Source organism: Stegodyphus dumicola, chromosome 5 (assembly GCF_044657685.1).
Source record: "Stegodyphus dumicola isolate Sdum_Otavi_A_Nest chromosome 5, ASM4465768v1".
Lineage (NCBI taxonomy): Eukaryota > Metazoa > Arthropoda > Arachnida > Araneae > Eresidae > Stegodyphus > Stegodyphus dumicola.
In genome coordinates this window covers 233,489,432-233,507,967 of record NC_140772.1, presented here as the reverse complement: position 1 = coordinate 233,507,967, position 18,536 = coordinate 233,489,432, and the positions used below count along the sequence as shown (strand labels likewise).

The 18,536-nt window shown below is 28.2% G+C and overlaps 1 protein-coding gene across 3 annotated transcripts in view; it reads right to left on the bottom strand.

Annotated features, from left to right (window-relative positions):
• Dhc36C (Dynein heavy chain at 36C) overlaps positions 1–18,536 on the bottom strand; it is a 338,056-nt gene that overhangs the window by 265,035 nt on the left and 54,485 nt on the right. For all 3 annotated transcript variants that reach the window (XM_085817779.1, XM_085817780.1, XM_085817781.1), the window contains exons 9-10: positions 18,165–18,323; positions 11,646–11,807 (exon numbers count right to left, since the gene is read on the bottom strand). In XM_085817779.1, the coding sequence (XP_085673905.1) occupies positions 11,646–11,807; positions 18,165–18,323 (321 nt within the window). The remainder of the gene's footprint in view (positions 1–11,645; positions 11,808–18,164; positions 18,324–18,536) is intronic.

The following is an 18,536-nucleotide window of genomic DNA, read 5'->3' as shown; positions in this document are numbered from 1 at the left end:
TCGTTCATCATTACACTTGGTGCCTGGTTGCTAATGGCCTACACTCTGATACTCTAAGCACCCTCAGTAACTGTAAAGGTACAAGTGAAGGAAGATTGTATTAAACCTAATATAATATGTATAATTATATTAGTTTAGAATAAAGTTCAGTATAAACACAGGATAGAGAACTTTTTTTCATGGATACAAGTGTGGATACATTTTTCTGATAGTCATATATTTAAGTCAACATTTTTGTGCATGTATGTTTGAAAAAGACTTTATACTGCTTAATGTGTCTGCACCAAATTTGTCATGAATATTCTTTGAGACCCCTGAAAAAAAAAAAAAAAAAAAAAAAAAAAAAATACTGTAGAAGTTCAATGCCCCAGTTACCTCTAAATTTGAGAGCTATTTGAAAACTTTTAAAGCAACACTACTAGAAATATTCATAATTTTTAACATTGACAATACATTTTGGATTTACTGCATAGTGAAGCCTATGCGAAACACGAGCAACAGAACTAATGTTTAAGTAACAATAACATTCAGACAACAAAATATGAAACATTTGAGAATTTGGAATTGAAAAGTCTGAAAGACATATGATGACAGTCAAAAATCAGAAATAGTACTTAAAAATTTAAGTGATGATTGAACGGCAATTCTGAAATTTGTAGGGAAATATAAATATATTTTGATTTTGTTTCAGCAACTTCACCTTCTCTGGTGTTATCATATTCATGTTCCCTCAAATATTCATATGCTTTCATATCTTTTAAGCTGAATTAATTTTAAAATATTACTTATTGTGTATAGAATATATGTAAGCATAATATAAATATCTGCTTTCCTCTTAACTTAGTTAACTGAAAATTAATTTTAATAAGAAAAATAACAAAAACAACAATTTAATTTTTATTCAAGGAAAGAAAATGACAAGAAACTGTTAAGAGGTATGCTATCTTATTATTATTGTTTGATATTAATTAAGATAATGTACTGATATATTAAGAAATTTTTAGGAAAAATTAAATATTTTCTTTATCAACCTCGGAGACTCCTAGTAATTTAGTTCTAGTAAGCAAGCATATGTTTCACTTAAAATGGCAACATTATTTCAGATGTTTTTATTTTGTCTGCTGGCTATTTAATGCACTACAAATATTAGAAAGTACAACAAAACCTTGTTTACCTATAATCTATACCAATAAAAGTCCGATAAATGCCAGGCATAGGCAGCTAATTACATATACATAAAAAAAGAGCAAAATTTGATGCTTCCTCTACAAAACTAGAATTGTTAAAATGTAAAGATTTTTTTGATTAAATAATACACATATACAGAATTACACTGTAAACAACATGAAAAGATGTTATGTATTTGTTAAATATATCCAGTTAATGCTAAAAATGGGTGTTGCCTAGGTAACAGAGCAATGATTTGAATGATTTAAATTCTACATTCAAGCAAAATTTTAATTCTCACTTCGAATGGTAGCCACAGAAAATGAGAAACTAAGGACTGCTTGCAAATTTTCTTTGAAATAAAGGACAAAAAAAAAAAAAAAAAAAAAAAAACCTAATGACTTTTAAGGACTCCATGAACCTTTATGCTGAGATGGTATATATTTGTCAATTGCACTAAGTTAATACCAAAAAAGTGTGCTGTATTGATAAAAGAGCATTGTAACTAACAGATTGCATTTGGATTGATACAGTTGTCTTGAGATTATTAATGCCAAATCAATTATTAATTATTAAAAATATTAATTATTAATAAATACCCATTTTTAATAACTGTGTTTTCAGATTTTACTTATAATGAAAATGTAACAGCCTGGTTAAAAACCCTAAACAGTAGGAATATGCAATGAAAGAAATTTCTTATTTCTTCTCCAATTATTTAATGTCTGAAGAGTCATTAAGTTAAAAAGACTTTTATACTATTGATGATGGAGAAATGAAAAATTAGCAATGCCCTCACCAAAATTCAAACCCGGACCTCTCGAATACGCGCTGAGTTACACCACGAAGGCATGCAGAAAGGAGAGAGAAAAATCTTATATACTCCCCCTTTTTAAAGGCAACAGGGGATTATGGGACTCAATTGCCAATTCCTGGTGGTGAAGAATCATCATCCACCACCTTTGACAGGCCAACAGGCTAAGTTGGACCTTGACATTAATAGCAATTTTTGGCTGTTGTCGTTCGTGATTTTACAAGCCAGTGATTATCAACTGACATGTTAGCGTGACTTTGTTCACCTAGCATTTATCTATCTAGCATTTTATGGTATAAACATTTACATATTTCAACTAATTAACACTATAATGACATATGCATAATTTTTGGAGGCCTGTGATATTGGCTGGCATCTGAATAATGTAACTGTTCTTTCAGGAATTATCTGCCAGTGTCATACGAACATGACATCACTCAACCAGTGATTATGAACTGCTTTCACATATACAGGATGCAGTAAGCCATTGAATATCATCTGGTTTCACTTCAGTATGACTTCAATTGACATCAATTATCAGCCAGTGACACATGATTGATTTCAATCTGTCATCAGCTGGTGTATTTTAAGTATGCCTATTTTACCTATTCTACTAGATTAAATATATGATTTATTTGAAACCCTAATCTAATCTTTTGACATTTCTGTCTTAGGTTTGCAGTATATATACTTAAAATATTGTGTTATTAAATTGCTTTATGAAAAAATTAAGATTATTAATAGAGTTTAATTATGATTATCTAATTTCTTTCTGTAGGCTATTCTAATTTGAATATTAGGAACAAAAGTGCAAAAACAGCAAACAGCATGCAAAAAGAGCAAATCTGCACAAATGATGCTGACAATAGTAAGAGTCTGAGCATTATGAGCAAACAGTCAAAGTGTTAACACTGACAAAACAAGATGGAAGTAAGCAAAAAAACTTTTCCCCTGTTCTAACTAAAATGAATTTCTACTACAGAATTACATTACAAGAAAAAAAATTAACAAAACATATTATGCACATGTTTATAAGAGTTCTAATATCTTTTCAATGATTAGACACAATACAATTGCTTAATTATTAGTCTTCTAGTAGCATAAAAGTTAAAAAATTCTGTGAAAAAGAGATATTATTTTACTTCAAATCTGCAATTCAAACAATATATTAATATATTTTGATATACAAAACAAATATATTATACATTTTTTACAAAATATATTATTTGTTGGTAAACCAGAATTTCAAAAATCAAATTAACAACAGTATAAGAAATTAAGTTAAGAAAAAATTAAGACGGAGTCATTTTGCTAAATTTTGCATTTTTTTTAAGATCATAAATGAAAATATACAAATGCATTAATGAAAATTATTTTCAAATCCATACTGCAATTATAATAGTAAGTTGTATATTTTCAACAATGTTAATATGCCAGACACTATATACAAACAGAAGTAAGTAAATAAATAAATACTCATAAGCAATTAATGCACAACATTAAATTAATCTAAAATATAATTTAAGCAGAATTTTTAAACACTAGTTTAGAAGACTACTAGTTTATATTTTTGGGTTAATACAATTGTTTTCAGGTGTTATGATTGTTAGAGAAGCAAAATAATTTTATACTGAATATCTGTATGTTCCCAATAAAAGAAATGCTACGTCACATCCAAGTGTTATCAGATTGTAAGAAGAAATTATGTAACTCAAACTATCATACAACTTATTCTATACAATTATTTCAGAAGTTAACAAGCACTGTTAGTAATCTTCCACTGCAAGTATATTTGTTTTTAATCAGTTAACATTTCATCTTCAAGGCATAGTTTTTTTACACAATATAAAAAAAAATATATTATAAAAATGGAAAAAGTTTATATTTCTTGAAAATTCATTCAAAACAATTAAATTCAAAGAGTGTGACTGGTTCCTCAAAATTTGCATGCAATTATGTTTTGTTCTTTCTGCATTTTATGACTTGTTGTAAATTTGCCTTTTCATATTAATGACATAAACTTATTATAGTACAAAGTCTGAAATCCAGACGTCCATTATCCGGATCTCAAAGTCACAAACATTTTTTTTTTTTATTAACGCTTTATGCATGCACATTTGATTTTTCCTTCCATAATAAAATATGTGGAGATTTTCACTTAAAAATTCTGATTCTTAAATTCAGTTAGGCATTAAATAAAATACCCGGTTATGGAAAAACAATCATGTAAGCATAAATTTGTGAGATTAATAATTTGGCTCCATAGCTGAGTATCCACTTGGCATACATCTCAAACAGAAAAATTCACCTATTTTATATCCCTGACACCAACCTGGCGAGTCATTATTTATTATATTTTGCTTATATCGCCACATGTTTATCAATACATGACAGCTTCAATAATAACTCATGCTGTGATATATAAACTTTTTTTATATTAGTAATCGAATAACAAGAGTATGGCAACCTTTTATGCTAACATTACCCTTGGCGAAGATTATAGATTTTTAAATGTTCTAAGAAATGTTGACGAGAAAAAATTCAACAAAAATTTCTTTTTAGAGAAAAATAGATTTGTTAATGAAACTCATAGGCCAAAAGATCACATTTAGTGCTATTTTAATTAAGAATCACTGATATGTTATTCACAATAAACCCAGAAGTGGCGGCAGAATATGTCGGCACCAGATGGCAGAATTTTTGGAATTTGGGGAAGCACTGAGCGGCAAAATTAAGGAATGAGAAGTTTTTATGATTTAGGGAAAGCCCTGAGATCCAAAGTTTAGGCACAGTGAAAATTTAGAACTTTAGGAAAGTGTTTTGTAGCAGAATTTAGGACCTGCACCAGGTGATATCGAGCGCCGGCCCTAGATAAAGCCTTAAGTGGGAGTTTATTTATTCAGAACTTGGATTAGTTTTAAGCATGTGCAAGAAATAAACGTAGGTGTAGTAATAACTAAACTAATATAATTCAGGCTTAATTCAGTACACAATAGGAGCAAGAAAAAATTTAGCAAAACAACTTGGCTTTCGTTGCCAATCTTGTGATACACAGCCAATAATGTATAACGGACACTATTAAGCTAGGCTAAAATTATCTTTACTGATTATAAGGCATTTTGATTAATGTAGCAGACTGCGCTGCTCCCTGATCTTTTAATTTGATCCAGCTTATTATTTTTTTGCAGACTGTTATTACAGCAATTTTATAAAAACTAAGCTTGAACTTTCAATTATGTAGAGAAGAGTTTCAATTCTGGAGTTGCCAAAGGATCTACAAAGCGAAACCATGTTTTGATGTCCATTAAACAAAAAGTGGAATTACTACAAAAATGGATAAAGGCTTATCCGTCTCAAAATTATGCGAGGAGTTATGGCATTGGAAAATCCATTGTATATGATATGAGAAAAAAGAAAAAGGAAAATTTTGAATTTTTTGTGGAAGCACTATAAACCACTTACATTGAAAGAAATGTTTAATAAAGTAAACAAATAAATATTAAGCTTATAACCAGAGGGCCATGTAAACTTTACATTTAACCAAGCAAATAAGAGAGAATTATAATTATAAGAAAAACACTACATGGAAGAATTACATGTCAAAAGTAATAAAGGTAACATAAAGCAATTACTCTTGGATAAGAGGAAAAGTTATGTCCATGCAAAAATCTGTCGAATCTCTTTAACTAACGGTTCAGATGTTAGATGTTTCAATTTTTTTTTTACTGTTGCCATTTAGCATTAGGTTATAAGCTTTTTTTTTCTGTAAATTTTGATACCCTTTAGATCATAATTGTTCTTTATTTCATAAATTACGATTTCATATTTTTAATTGTATAACTTCTGCATGCCATCTTACCAGATTTAAATTGATGATTTATTATCCGGAAAAATCCCAAATCCAGAATTGCCAAAGTCCTGACCAGTCCGGATTTCGGACTTTGTACTGTATTATAAATCTATTATTAAAAAAATTGTCAAAGCACTAAAAAAACTGGAATGTATATTTGTGATTGAACTGACAGGTATAAAACTGAACTGTGTTAAACTTATTAATATAAATCTTGTTCATTCTTACCTCCCTGGTATATGAACTGTAAAATGTAGAAAATGTTTCCAGAGGGCAGTGATGTGCAGAAAAGAAAAAAATCCGAGAAAGTTTTCTTGCTATGGAGAAGTCAGTGTTCCCGCCTTTGTGACGAAAGTGTTGAAATAATTATAGATTTGTGAAATAAAGCTAGAGTCCTAAACTTTATAAGTGTTTTCGAGTTATTAAGAAGTTGTGATTTATAAAATGAACGTTCAAATCTGTTATTATAAAAAATTGTCAAAATACTAAAAAAAACTAGAATATATGTTTGATTGAACTGACAGGCATAAAATTGAACTATTTTATTAAAGATTTTTATAATTGTTAAATTAGATGAATAACAATTTTACATTGCATTACATCCAAAATTTATATTACAGAAAATCAGAAGAAAATATAAATACTATGTTACCCAGAAAAAATTTTAAAAAAAATTACAGTTTTGCATTGAAATAAAAACTTATATGCTTATTTACATTTTCATGATTTAAGTTTCCTTAAATTAATTTGGAGTTTATTTGGTGAAAAAATAAAAAATCTGATCATAAAATTTAATAACATTTTAATTTGGTTGTAGAATACAATAAGAGAGATACATTACACATATTGAATTTCAGTATGCTAAAGCGCATTGAAATTTAATCCTACTAGAAAATTTTTAATTCAGTTTAATTTATCTTGCTACACAAATTTTAACATAAAATCATAATACAGTAAAGTACACAAGTAAAATAATAACAAGTAAAATAAGTACACAAGTAAAATAACAACACTGAAATTTAAATATTTGGCTTATGCTTTGTAATAAAATATAAATTTAATAATGTGTAATGACATGCAAAGAAGACAGATTCAATGATTTATTGTTAACATTCCTGGGTAATTATGCTCTCCTCCTAATAAATGAAAAGCAATTATTTTCCAAGTTCACATGAGAATAAGATTTTCACTACAAATGTTAGTGCCCATTTTTCTCCTAGATGGGAAATATCATTATCTTAATTAAATTTCTATAATCCATATTAAATAATAACAATAAAACCCATTAGGACTGCAAATGATATTCAAAGCTCTTTGAAAGAGTAGCCAAATCCATGCACATAGAAGCAGTACACACTTTTAAAAGGACAATATTAGTACCCCACTTCTTCAACAAATACAGAGCTATCAGAAATAAATAGATTACTGAAATTGTAAAATTAATGAATTTTATGAAAATAAATATTGGTACTCTACTGTCATCAGGATGGTATTCAGAAATGTATGCATTAATGTATATATATGTAAGATAAAAAAAAAAAAAAAAAAAAAAAATGCAAATCAAACTTATAATTTAAAATGCCTCTTAATTGCTCATTTTTAATTTGGGTACTTTGTCTCTGGTAATAACTTTCTCTAAACTGCGTCATATCTGAAAACGTATTCTGCATTATGTCATCTTGAAACTTCTGCATTGCCTATAAGTTTTAGCCAATCAGATTAACAAAAAATTTTACGATAAATATTGTTGCAATCCTACCCCACCCTCTTTCTCTGCTTGTGCTTGCTGGCTGAGCAACGTCTCTTGCTTTGCTGCTTTTGTTTAAAATGTAATGCGCCATCATCAAAATTGTGGGGCGCAGATTGCCCTTCATTGTGAAATGCCACAAGTAATAAAGATATATTTGGAATATCAAGCGATTTTTGTGAGTCTTCAAAAATTCCTGACTGCCAAACTAAATTTTATCATCACAGTAAAAAGTCGACAGGACTGCTGCTAACTCCAATGGATAAAAGTACCTGAAAAAAATGACGTCAGTGAAATGTGTTGATTTCAGAACAAAGATCAATGCTCTTCTGATGATTAAAAAGTGTGCCGTTGACAAGTATTTCCATCAGCAAATCACTGTGTCTAAAGTATAAATATTTAAAGTGAAAAGAAATCTATTTTTAATTAATAACAGAGTAATGAAAGTGAATTAATGTGTCCGAAGGTTCTGAGGTTATTTTAACAACACAGTCTAATGATTATCGAGGTCATCGTTCTTTCTGTGAATAATTTATTACTACAGCTATTTCATCTAGTAATTTGTGCGTTAGTAAACTTCTTCATTAAAAGTTAGTTCAAAGTTGCTTTTCTCGTTTAAGCTGAAATGAAAAATAGGAACGATTTTTCTTGAACGATTTATTCATTAACTTTTGATTCCTAAATTTTGTGATATGGATTTCTTTTTTATATATGGTATGGTTTTATTTCACATTGAAATTGCTAATTATTATTATTATTTTGAAAATCTGAATACATATTGCTATTTTTTCTCATACTGAATTAAGCGTATAGCATTATTTTATGAAAAAATGGTGTGAAAAATTTGATTTTCATAATTATGTTTAATAATGAATTTAAAAGATTAGTAAAGATTTTATTTATGGATGGTTATTAACATGATTAATATATTTTTGCATTATTATTTACTTTTGAAATAATATTCTGAATCTTTTTTTATTATTTTAACAAAGACATTTTTGTTTAAAAATTTGAATTCTAAGAAAGAATTTTCCAATCATTTTAAGAATGAAGTGACATAAACTTTGAAGGCTCCCACTTTTTTCATACATAATAATAATTATTTTTTAATATAATGTAGTTAATTTTTTTAAGTAATGGAATGATACAGCAGTTCGAAAAAGGCCAGTTACCTCTATCCAATGAACGGAGGCCTTTTCTACAGTAACTGCTAATTTGGCAAATCTTTTGGCCACTGGTGAAGAATAAACACCAGTTTGCTCAACTGATAAACCAATGTGATGGATATGTTAGTATTTAGAGAATACTGTGGGGTCTTCAGGTTTTGTAAAGAATAAGTGAACTATAAATGTATAATAATGGTAAAAAGCATAGTTTCAATAAAATATTTCAAATGATGTTTAGAATGATGAAAAAATTATATTATAGTATTTTGAAATTTCTTGTAATTTTGTAACATAATTTATAGATGTATTTAAAATTTTTTATATTTGAATAGTTTAATAAAAAGTTCCCTAAGCAGGTGAAATTCTTTTCAAACCAAGGATTGCAAAATATGATTATGATACTCAAGTAAATATTCCAAGAACTGTAAACTTTTACTGTTATTTATTGAAAAAAATTGGGACTTTTTTTACAGTAGGTTTACAGAAATATGAACACAGACTTTCAAAATTTCAGTAGCCTTTTTAATTTACATTTCTTGTTAAAAATGATGTTTACAAGATTTTGTTATTTTAAAACATTTAGATCAAAATTTTATCATTTTTTTTACAATTGTATTTTTCCTTGTTTTGCTACTGCTGTAATGTTTTCTTTTAAAAAGGCTTTTCTGTCGCCAAGCCTTTTTCTCTTTGAAAGGGGGGGGGGATATGTAAAATTAAAAAAAAAAAAAAAAAAAAAAAAGCAAATCAAAATTAGAATTTAAAATGCCTCTTAATTGCTCATTTTTAATTTGGGTACTTTGTCTCTAGTAATAACTTTCTCTAAACCACGTTGTATCTGAAAACATATTCTGCATTATGTCATCTTGAAACTTCTGCATTGCATATAAGATTTAGTCAATCAGATTAATGAAAACTTTTACTATAAATATTGTTGCAATCCTACCCCACCCTCTTTCTCTGCTTGTGTTTGCTGGCTTAAGGATGTCTCTTGCTTTGCTGCTTTTGTTTAAAATGTAATGTGCCATCATCAAAATTGTGGGGTGCAGATTGCTCTTCATTGTGAAGTGCCACAAGTAATAAAGGTATATTTGAAATATCAAGTGATTTTTGTGAGTCTTAAAATATTCTCAACTTTCAAATTAAATTTTATCATCACATATCCTGCTCAACAATTATTCATTTATGCATTTTCATAAATTTTTAAGATTAAAAAGTTTATTGGGATTATATATGCATAGATTTTGATACTTGCACTTGATTAACATATGCTCTCAAAATTTAAATGATAATGTAGATAAGTTTGCAGCAATAATTAATCATTTATTTGTAATTCAATTTCATTAACTATTGCGAATAGAGAAATTGTGAATAGGCAATGTTTGTTAAATTCAAATTTATATATATATATATATATATATATATATATATTTAATTTAATATATCTATGTGTGTGTGCATAAATATATATATATATATATATATATATGCTTTGACTACTAGTCTATACATATTACATACATATGTGTGTGCACACACACACATACTTATGCACACAGATGTACATATGCATACATGAACACATACATACATTTCTGAATCTCGTCCTGATAGCAGAAGAGTACTGAAATATTACTCTAATAACAACACCTCTAATATAATATTATTCTAATTTCAAACAGCCAATGATATATTTATTATTGTAGCATTAGAATGAATGTTGTTTTCTTAATAAAGAACTAACATACAACATGAAGTCACAGCCCGAGAAGATATATTACTTCTTAGAATCTGGAAAATCACATTTGATAATAAGATAAAATCACAGAAAAGAGCATGAATTACTAGTGTATGTACTGTTTTGTACTACTTACTAATAATAGTACTATTTATTACTGTAGTACTATTTAGCACACTACATTTCATGCAGAAGCCTATTTAAAAATACACATATAAATTAATACACATTTTAAAATCATTTATAAGGTTGTTATTTAAATTAACCAGTTACTTACAATTTAAACTTTTACTATAACTCCCCTTTCTGTTTTTTTTTTTTTTTTTTTTTTTTTTTTTGCCAGACATGTAAATGAGTTACTCTTGGATTGTAAGACAAAATACGTTTTTGCCTCTCAAGGCTTACTTTTGTTCTGCCATTGCTAAGTTTGTAATTATTTGCCTTCTTGACTTCTAAACTGCTATGTCAGTTAGAGTTTTGAGGCAACTTTAATTTAAATTTATTTGTGTAGGCTTTGACACTGCTAGTCTATGTTTTAATTTAAATTTGATTTTTACTTTAGTTGCATCATAAGTGGTAGTCTATGTTTTAATTAAAATTTGATTGTTACTTTAGTTGCACTTCATCACAAGTGGTGGTTGATTTCTGTAGCATGAAAATGGCATTTATGCCCTAAGTTTTGTTAAATAAAAGGTTTATTTGAACCTTTTAGTTAATTTCAGACACAGCAATAATTCACTTTACATCTGTTAGGAGTTTGAAACTAGTTTATGCTTTGAAAGCAAGTCAAACTCTATACATTTCACAAATAAAAATTTCATAAAATCATACATATATGTTAAAATATCTTTTTCAAGTTCTGAATATCCTATATGTAGTTATAAGAACTCAGCTGATATAACTGTTTTAACGAGCTAAGATTTCATAATCAGAACTCAATGAAATTTTAATATTAAAATGAAACAAATCGAATAGTATTTAATCTCCTTACACCTGGAAAATAAGTCCATTATAAATATTCTTTACTGAATATATCAAGCAATATTACATGCATATACATGCATATCTCAAATGATATTACATATATATATCATTACGTTGCAAATGAATAACTAATAATAACAAATAATAATGAATAACAAATAGTATATCTAATTTAGACTTACTTCCTCAGAAAGTAAATATCTGTATTTTTTAAGTTCTTCAATAAGCTGAAGAGGGGCCTTCCACTTAGAATGTAGTGATTCACAAGCTCTCATTATAAAATTCTCAATGATAATTTCAGGTAATGTTGTTTTCAGAGAATCTTTTGCTGTTTCTTTAAATTCCTGGATAATATAGTGTTTGTCAGCAATAATAACTTAAAACTACATATAAAAGGAAATATAACAACAGATAGCCCTTTGAGTGGCACAGGATTTTACATCCGTCATGAAGACCGGTATTTAAACAGCATTTATTAATTGAGTTCGTATAATTACTTACTTTAATCCATATTTTCATAAACTTTCATTCATTAAGATTATATTTACATTATTAAAGAACATAAGAAAGCAAACTATCTTGAATTATAAGCTAATATATGCCAAATAGCAAAACATCTGATGACCAGATAAAGCCGGTCATAATGCTCAAGGGGTTAACAAAAAGTTATATCAGAAATGGTAGGTTATTTCATTGCATTCGTTCCTAAATGAAAAACCGTATGTTTATAAAATAAAGCCAATAAAATATTATTGTGGATTTAGACTAACAAATAAATATGTTTAGAGATAAAGATATCTTTTAAAAATAAAACTGTACCACAAATTAACAGAGTTGTAAATATTTTTTTAATCAAGCATTTTGTAGACAAGCTATATTCTCATGTAATTAATCTGCACTGAATTACTGAATATAAGAGTACATTTAGATAAAATTTCCTTATCTGAGATTCATTATTTCCAATAAGTACAAACAGTGACTTATATAAATATTTAAATTAACAAAATTACTTCAAAATAATATAGTTTTTTAAATTAAACATATTTAGTTGAATTAGTATATTGAAGTGATAAGTATTTTAATATAACATTTTACATTAAATGTATTTAACAATAGAGTAGTAAGCTAAAGAATTTCAAAGCAGTCAGCACATACATTTTAGAAATGTCAAGCCAGTATACTTATAGAATAAAGGAACAAATATTAAAGTTTACTAATTAAGAATATGAGTAGAATATCAGTAGTAAGCTAAAGAATTTCAAAGTAGTCTAGCATATACATTTTAGAAATGTCAAGCCAGTTTACTTATAGAATAAAAGAACAAATGTTAAAGTTTAATAATTAAGAAAAAGAACCAGTGTTAATACAGATTAATTTTATGGCAATAATTTAGCATTTTGAACAAAATTTTTACTATTTTTGTTAATAACAAGCGATTGTCTTGGCCACTTTTACAATCAATTTTTATTTTACAAAATACATGTTATTCAGTATTCTAGACCAGCTAATTAAAGTGATATTTGTAATAAACCATTAATCCAATACAAAACAGCACAATTTATTTCTTGAATATTCTGCAGATACTCAATATTTCAAGTTAAAAATTGAAACACAGTTACAGATGCATAAATAAAGATACTTGCATTTAAAAAGATTGTTTTCACTTATGGGATTAATTATCAAAAAGAATTTTGTTTTAAGAGAAAATTCTTTCCTAAGCTATTCTGCTTTGATGAAGAATACATTGTTTACATTGCAAATAAATGCTGTGTTTGCTGGTTAAAATTTTTATTTTTCTCTTAATTTACTTCTCTGAGGTTTATAATTTTTTTAACAACATTTAAGACAAAAAAAGTGTTTTGAACATTTTTTGCAAAATAATTTTTTACAATAACGCTTTCCTAAAGTACATGTACTTCTACTAATTTGCATAGTTATTTATTCTTTGGGCATGAAAGTAAATCATGCTCTAAACAATTATTCCATCAGTAAACTGTAGTTAATCTTACATAGCTAAACACACAAATTCAAAACAATCAAAGCCTGTAATTTATTTCAGTATCCACTATTCTTAGTCTTTATTTGAAATTATATAATGGATTGACACAGTTACGTAGTACAGATAATATATTCTTTACCATAAATTGAATTTATATTCTTACAGCAGGTTTAAATTCAATAAAAACTTATCCTTGCCATAAACTACATAATGTCAATGAAATTCATTACATAATTTATTTATTTTATTTTTTACTTATCATTCAAAATTTTAGCCAAATAATATCATATAATGTGATGCCATCTTTAGCAGACATTAAGAGATAGACTGATTATGAAATTTTCCATTTGAATAAAGGGAGTAATATATAAATTTCAAGCTGACAAAAACAGATTTGTGCAAGACTAAATTCACATTTAAATTTCAGTTCAGCAATTCATCATAGGCTTATTTATTATATTATATTATGTAACGCGAGTGAGAACTACAAAGTAAAAAAGAAGACAGAAAAAAAAGGGAACACATTTAATATAAATATTGTAACAAACCTAGAAATTACGTTGCATTTAATGAAAATATTTAAAAAAGCTGGTTGTAGGCTTTATCCTTAAATATGTATTGATTTTAAATTTTTACTTCTAGGAAAAAAAAAGAAAAAAAGAAAAGAAAGAACCTATCAAGATTTGTTACTGAATTTCAACAATCGCTTCAGTACTGTGAGCAGATTGAAGTAAATATAAAATCTAACTTTTATCATGGTCACTGAAAAAATTCAGTTAATTCAATATCCATTATATTTTAATAAGATAAATATTCCATACCTTTACATGAAAAAACATAGAAATGAATGAATATTATTTCCATGGAACAAGCTACTAATTTAGTAATGAGACTCAATTTATCCAATACAAAAATCATCAACTGCCAAAACAAGCTTCTTTTGCTTATGAATTTCTATCAAAACAATATTCTAAATTCATTGCTATATATCTCTGTATATATAAAATTATGTGAAGGTATTTTTCATGCAAAAATTTTTAATTTATCAGTGTATACTGAGTATTTACTAATGGGAATTTAAGCACTAATGACATAAAAATATTAGATTTTGTATTTGCAGAATACTTCTATCCCAGAGCTGCAATTCATTCTCATAAAATTCTGTACCTTACTTTGAGAAATTTTGTAAATGAAAATTGTGTCTAAGATCAATATTTAAAGAAATTAAGTTCACAGATAAAAATTTTTTAACCATCCGTATATGTTTTAAAGAATGTAGGCTGTTGAGAATGAAAAGCTAGAATAATTCTTGGGTTTCCATCCATCTGATGCAGGGTGTTGTAAACTTCAGAAAGACAGGAGTCCTTCTGCAAACATGAAACATTTTATTGGAGCCCACAAAAGCACACAAAGACAAACACAACGTCCAAAAACATTCCTTACATTTCTTTCCTCCTACTCAACTGAAGATTTGCTTTTTGCTTCATATATGTTCTAAAAGTTGACACCACACTACCCCAGCTTCAATTCACTTCAGTTCGCAATCCCCCCGCCCCCGGTTGATAATTAGGGAGAGTCTCAAGCTTATAACATGTATAATTGAATAAATCTAGTCTTTCAGGCTCTTTTATGTGTCTAGCAGAAGGTATACCTTTCCATTATTACTTTAGGAGACACACTAGTGGTGATTCCAGATGATTTCTGAGAATTAGATTCCTTCTCTCTCATTTTCTTTTTTCAGTTAAAATTGTTCCAACAGTTTGTAGTTATAAAGGGAAAACCCTCTGCATTAGTCGCAAGACACTTCCGTGTTGTGTTTTAAGGCTAACAGTGTGGGCTTTCCCAGCTTGACCAGGAATTATTTCAATAATCTTTGCTACAAGCCAAAACATACAGTTTTTATTATCATCACCAGTGAAAACTATTTCACCATTTTTTGGTTCACATGATGTTTTTTTGGGCATTTCTGAATAAGCTGACAGATATTCTTTTCTAATGCATTTTCTTAAATTCTTAAAAAGTTTCCTTTGTTATTAGTTCAAAGGGGCAATTTGCGCATAAGGACTATTAATTTATTTTTGACATTTTGCATCGATTCATGATAAGCGTTGTTTCACTTTTCAAATTGTTGCAACCCAATATTATCATCCTATATTAATTTAAAGAAATTAAATAATGAAGAATCTGCATGAACGTATGTATGTTTCTCGCATTGTGATAAAACAACGTTACCTAGAGCCATCAAAATTTAAATAACGTAATCTTCCATAGACTATGGGCATGTGGAAGCCCTAATTTGAAGATGTAATTTGTTTTATTAACAATTTCATATTTTGTAACACTTCAATGAATTTTTGTATTAACAAAATAAGCAATTTTAAAGCGACCAATGGCAACACTGTACGGAAAAAAACATTTTTACCTCCAGCACGCGAGACTGTATATCGGTAATTCTAAAGATATGCTCATTTTAAAATTATTCTGCAATATTGCTCTTGAACTGAATTTTATGGTTTAAGTGCAAAGAATATGATATTTAATAAATAAAGGTAACACACAAAATGTTAAAAAAACACTTCTTTGTATATAATTTAAAGTCTGAAACCTTTCAGATTTTTTTTATTTTTTAGTTTTAAATTTCTTTATTCAATATTTGGGAATTGAATTCGTCAAAATTCCTAACATCGGAAGAGTGCTTTTTGATAAGAAACATAGCGGGTGTAAGAGGTATCAATTCTTGTGGATCTTCTGATACATAAGTTAATGGTCTAATATTAATAATTGATTCACAGTCACAGATTGCAGTGCTCAATTCTACCTGACTCAATACAGATTTACCTAAAGTATGTTTCAACAATTCTTCTACAATTCAAAAAAACCTCTCCCACCAGGCTGCAGTGGGTGGCATAAATTAGCAAGTTATTTTATGTATGAAGTTCTCTCTAGAGATCTTGTCCCAATCTAATTCAGAAAGATCATTAAATGCTCCTCTGAAATTGCTACTATTATGTCACAATAAATTGTACTTGGTCTTCCTTGCCTACCATTAAAAAAGCACCTGAAAATAAAGAATTCACCAGTTCTAGATGAATGGCTCAAAACACTGCAAAAGTAAACAATGCTATCCACACCTTTTCCCCAGCTTTCAAAAACAAAGGCCTGGAATCAGTACCTACAACCTTAAAAGCTACACAATCTGCAACTCAGTCTGGTGGCAAAGGAGTAAGTTCGCTTCACATCGATTTAACTTTACACTGATGTTTACATGGCATGCAATTATATAAAACATTTTTAATTGCTTTCCTAGCTTGAATTATCTAGTATCTCTTTTGTAATAAGTCTGCCAACAATATTGGATACAAGAAGGATTCTTTTTTGTCTCAATGACTTACCTTGGTCCTTATTCTTTATAAGATAAGATATTATAACGTAACAAAATTCAAAGATTTTACATCAGGTAAATAATAACTTTGAACTAAACAAATCAAACACTTCTCAGAATTTTCAGTTTCAGAAAAAGAAAGTTCAGGTTTCTTACATTTGATTGGAGTTGGCCAACAATTATTTACAAATCTTAAAATACAAGCAAATATTCTAATTAATTTATCATAATTTGATATGTTGTTTAGATGCTAAGGGGATGCATCTTTCACCAAATCAATAATCATCATTTTAATATTTCTTTCTATATCTACATCTTCAGGTTGACTACCAGTTTTGCCAACCGACCAACAATTAGGATTTTCCTTTAGCCATCAAGGCTGCTCCCACCATTTGGAAGTAATCATGCCCCGAGAAGAACAGCCACGACAGTAAATCAGCAATATTCATTATTCCCATGATATGTTTCCATGCCTGAACATTTGCCAAATGCTGAATTTCTTTAACTTGGTTTGTTATGAAACATGACAAGCTTCCCAGTTCTTTTATGTACCAATCGGCTGTAGTAGAATCAGATCAAAGTGTTAAGATTTGTTAGACACCATAATCAGATATGAGTACTGTCCTTAGTAAGACCAAGTGCTTTGGTACCAGAATTCACAAGCCTAGTGCCTATACAACAAGCTATCAACTCTAACTAGGGCATACTCAAGGGTTCGAGAGGAGCTACTCTAGACTTTGTTCTAACATGAACTATTGACAGATATCAAGATGCAAGAGAAACACGCCAGTGCGTGTGTGTGTGTGTGTGGGGGAAACAGGCAAATCGACAACTTTGTATTCAGCATAGATTTTGTCGAATCTCAATCGATTTCAAGCGTAAAACAGGTCAACTTCATCAGGAGCAAAAATTCTGCTAATTTAGGCAGAATTTTTTTACAATTCAAATGCAGTGCATCCTAAAATATTTGTTATTAAAATAGTCTTTTAATAATTAGGGTAATGGCACTAAGGTCTATAATCTAATAATAATAATAATATATAATATAATTATAATATATAATAATAATAAGTCTAAAAATCCACAATATCTAATCTGTGTTAAGTCTAAAAATACACAAGAAGTTAGACAGTATTTGCAGTATAATGATTTGACTCAGCATCATTATATTGAATTTTATAAAGAAATAATAAAAATAGTGACTATCAAAACATTCTTGTAAGTTCACAAACAGATTTTGGTACAGGAGATTCTGACATTTATTATATTTTTTAATTAAGAAATTACGTTATATTTTAATGCAAATATCATACAACATACTTGGTGAAGGCAAGTTTCTATGCGAGGGAAGAACTGTACAGCCAACTGCATCAAAATAAATGGCTCTGTTACTGCTTTTTCCACTTCTCTTATATTAGGATCCAGTTTGTAATTTCCTTTTGAATAAACTAATTTGATTTTTAGACTACCAATGTTCTCCTAGAAAAATGAAATGAAATAAAGAAAATAATAGCTAAAACTCATTAAATTACAAGATAAAACATTTCCTTAAAATATATTTCACTAATTATGTATTACTTTTGCTTACATATTGTTCCATCTACCGTGAAATTATCACCAAGCAACACAATTTAGCGCCAGTTATGGATAAGCGGAATGTCACAACACGTGACACATAACATGTTTGCTTTC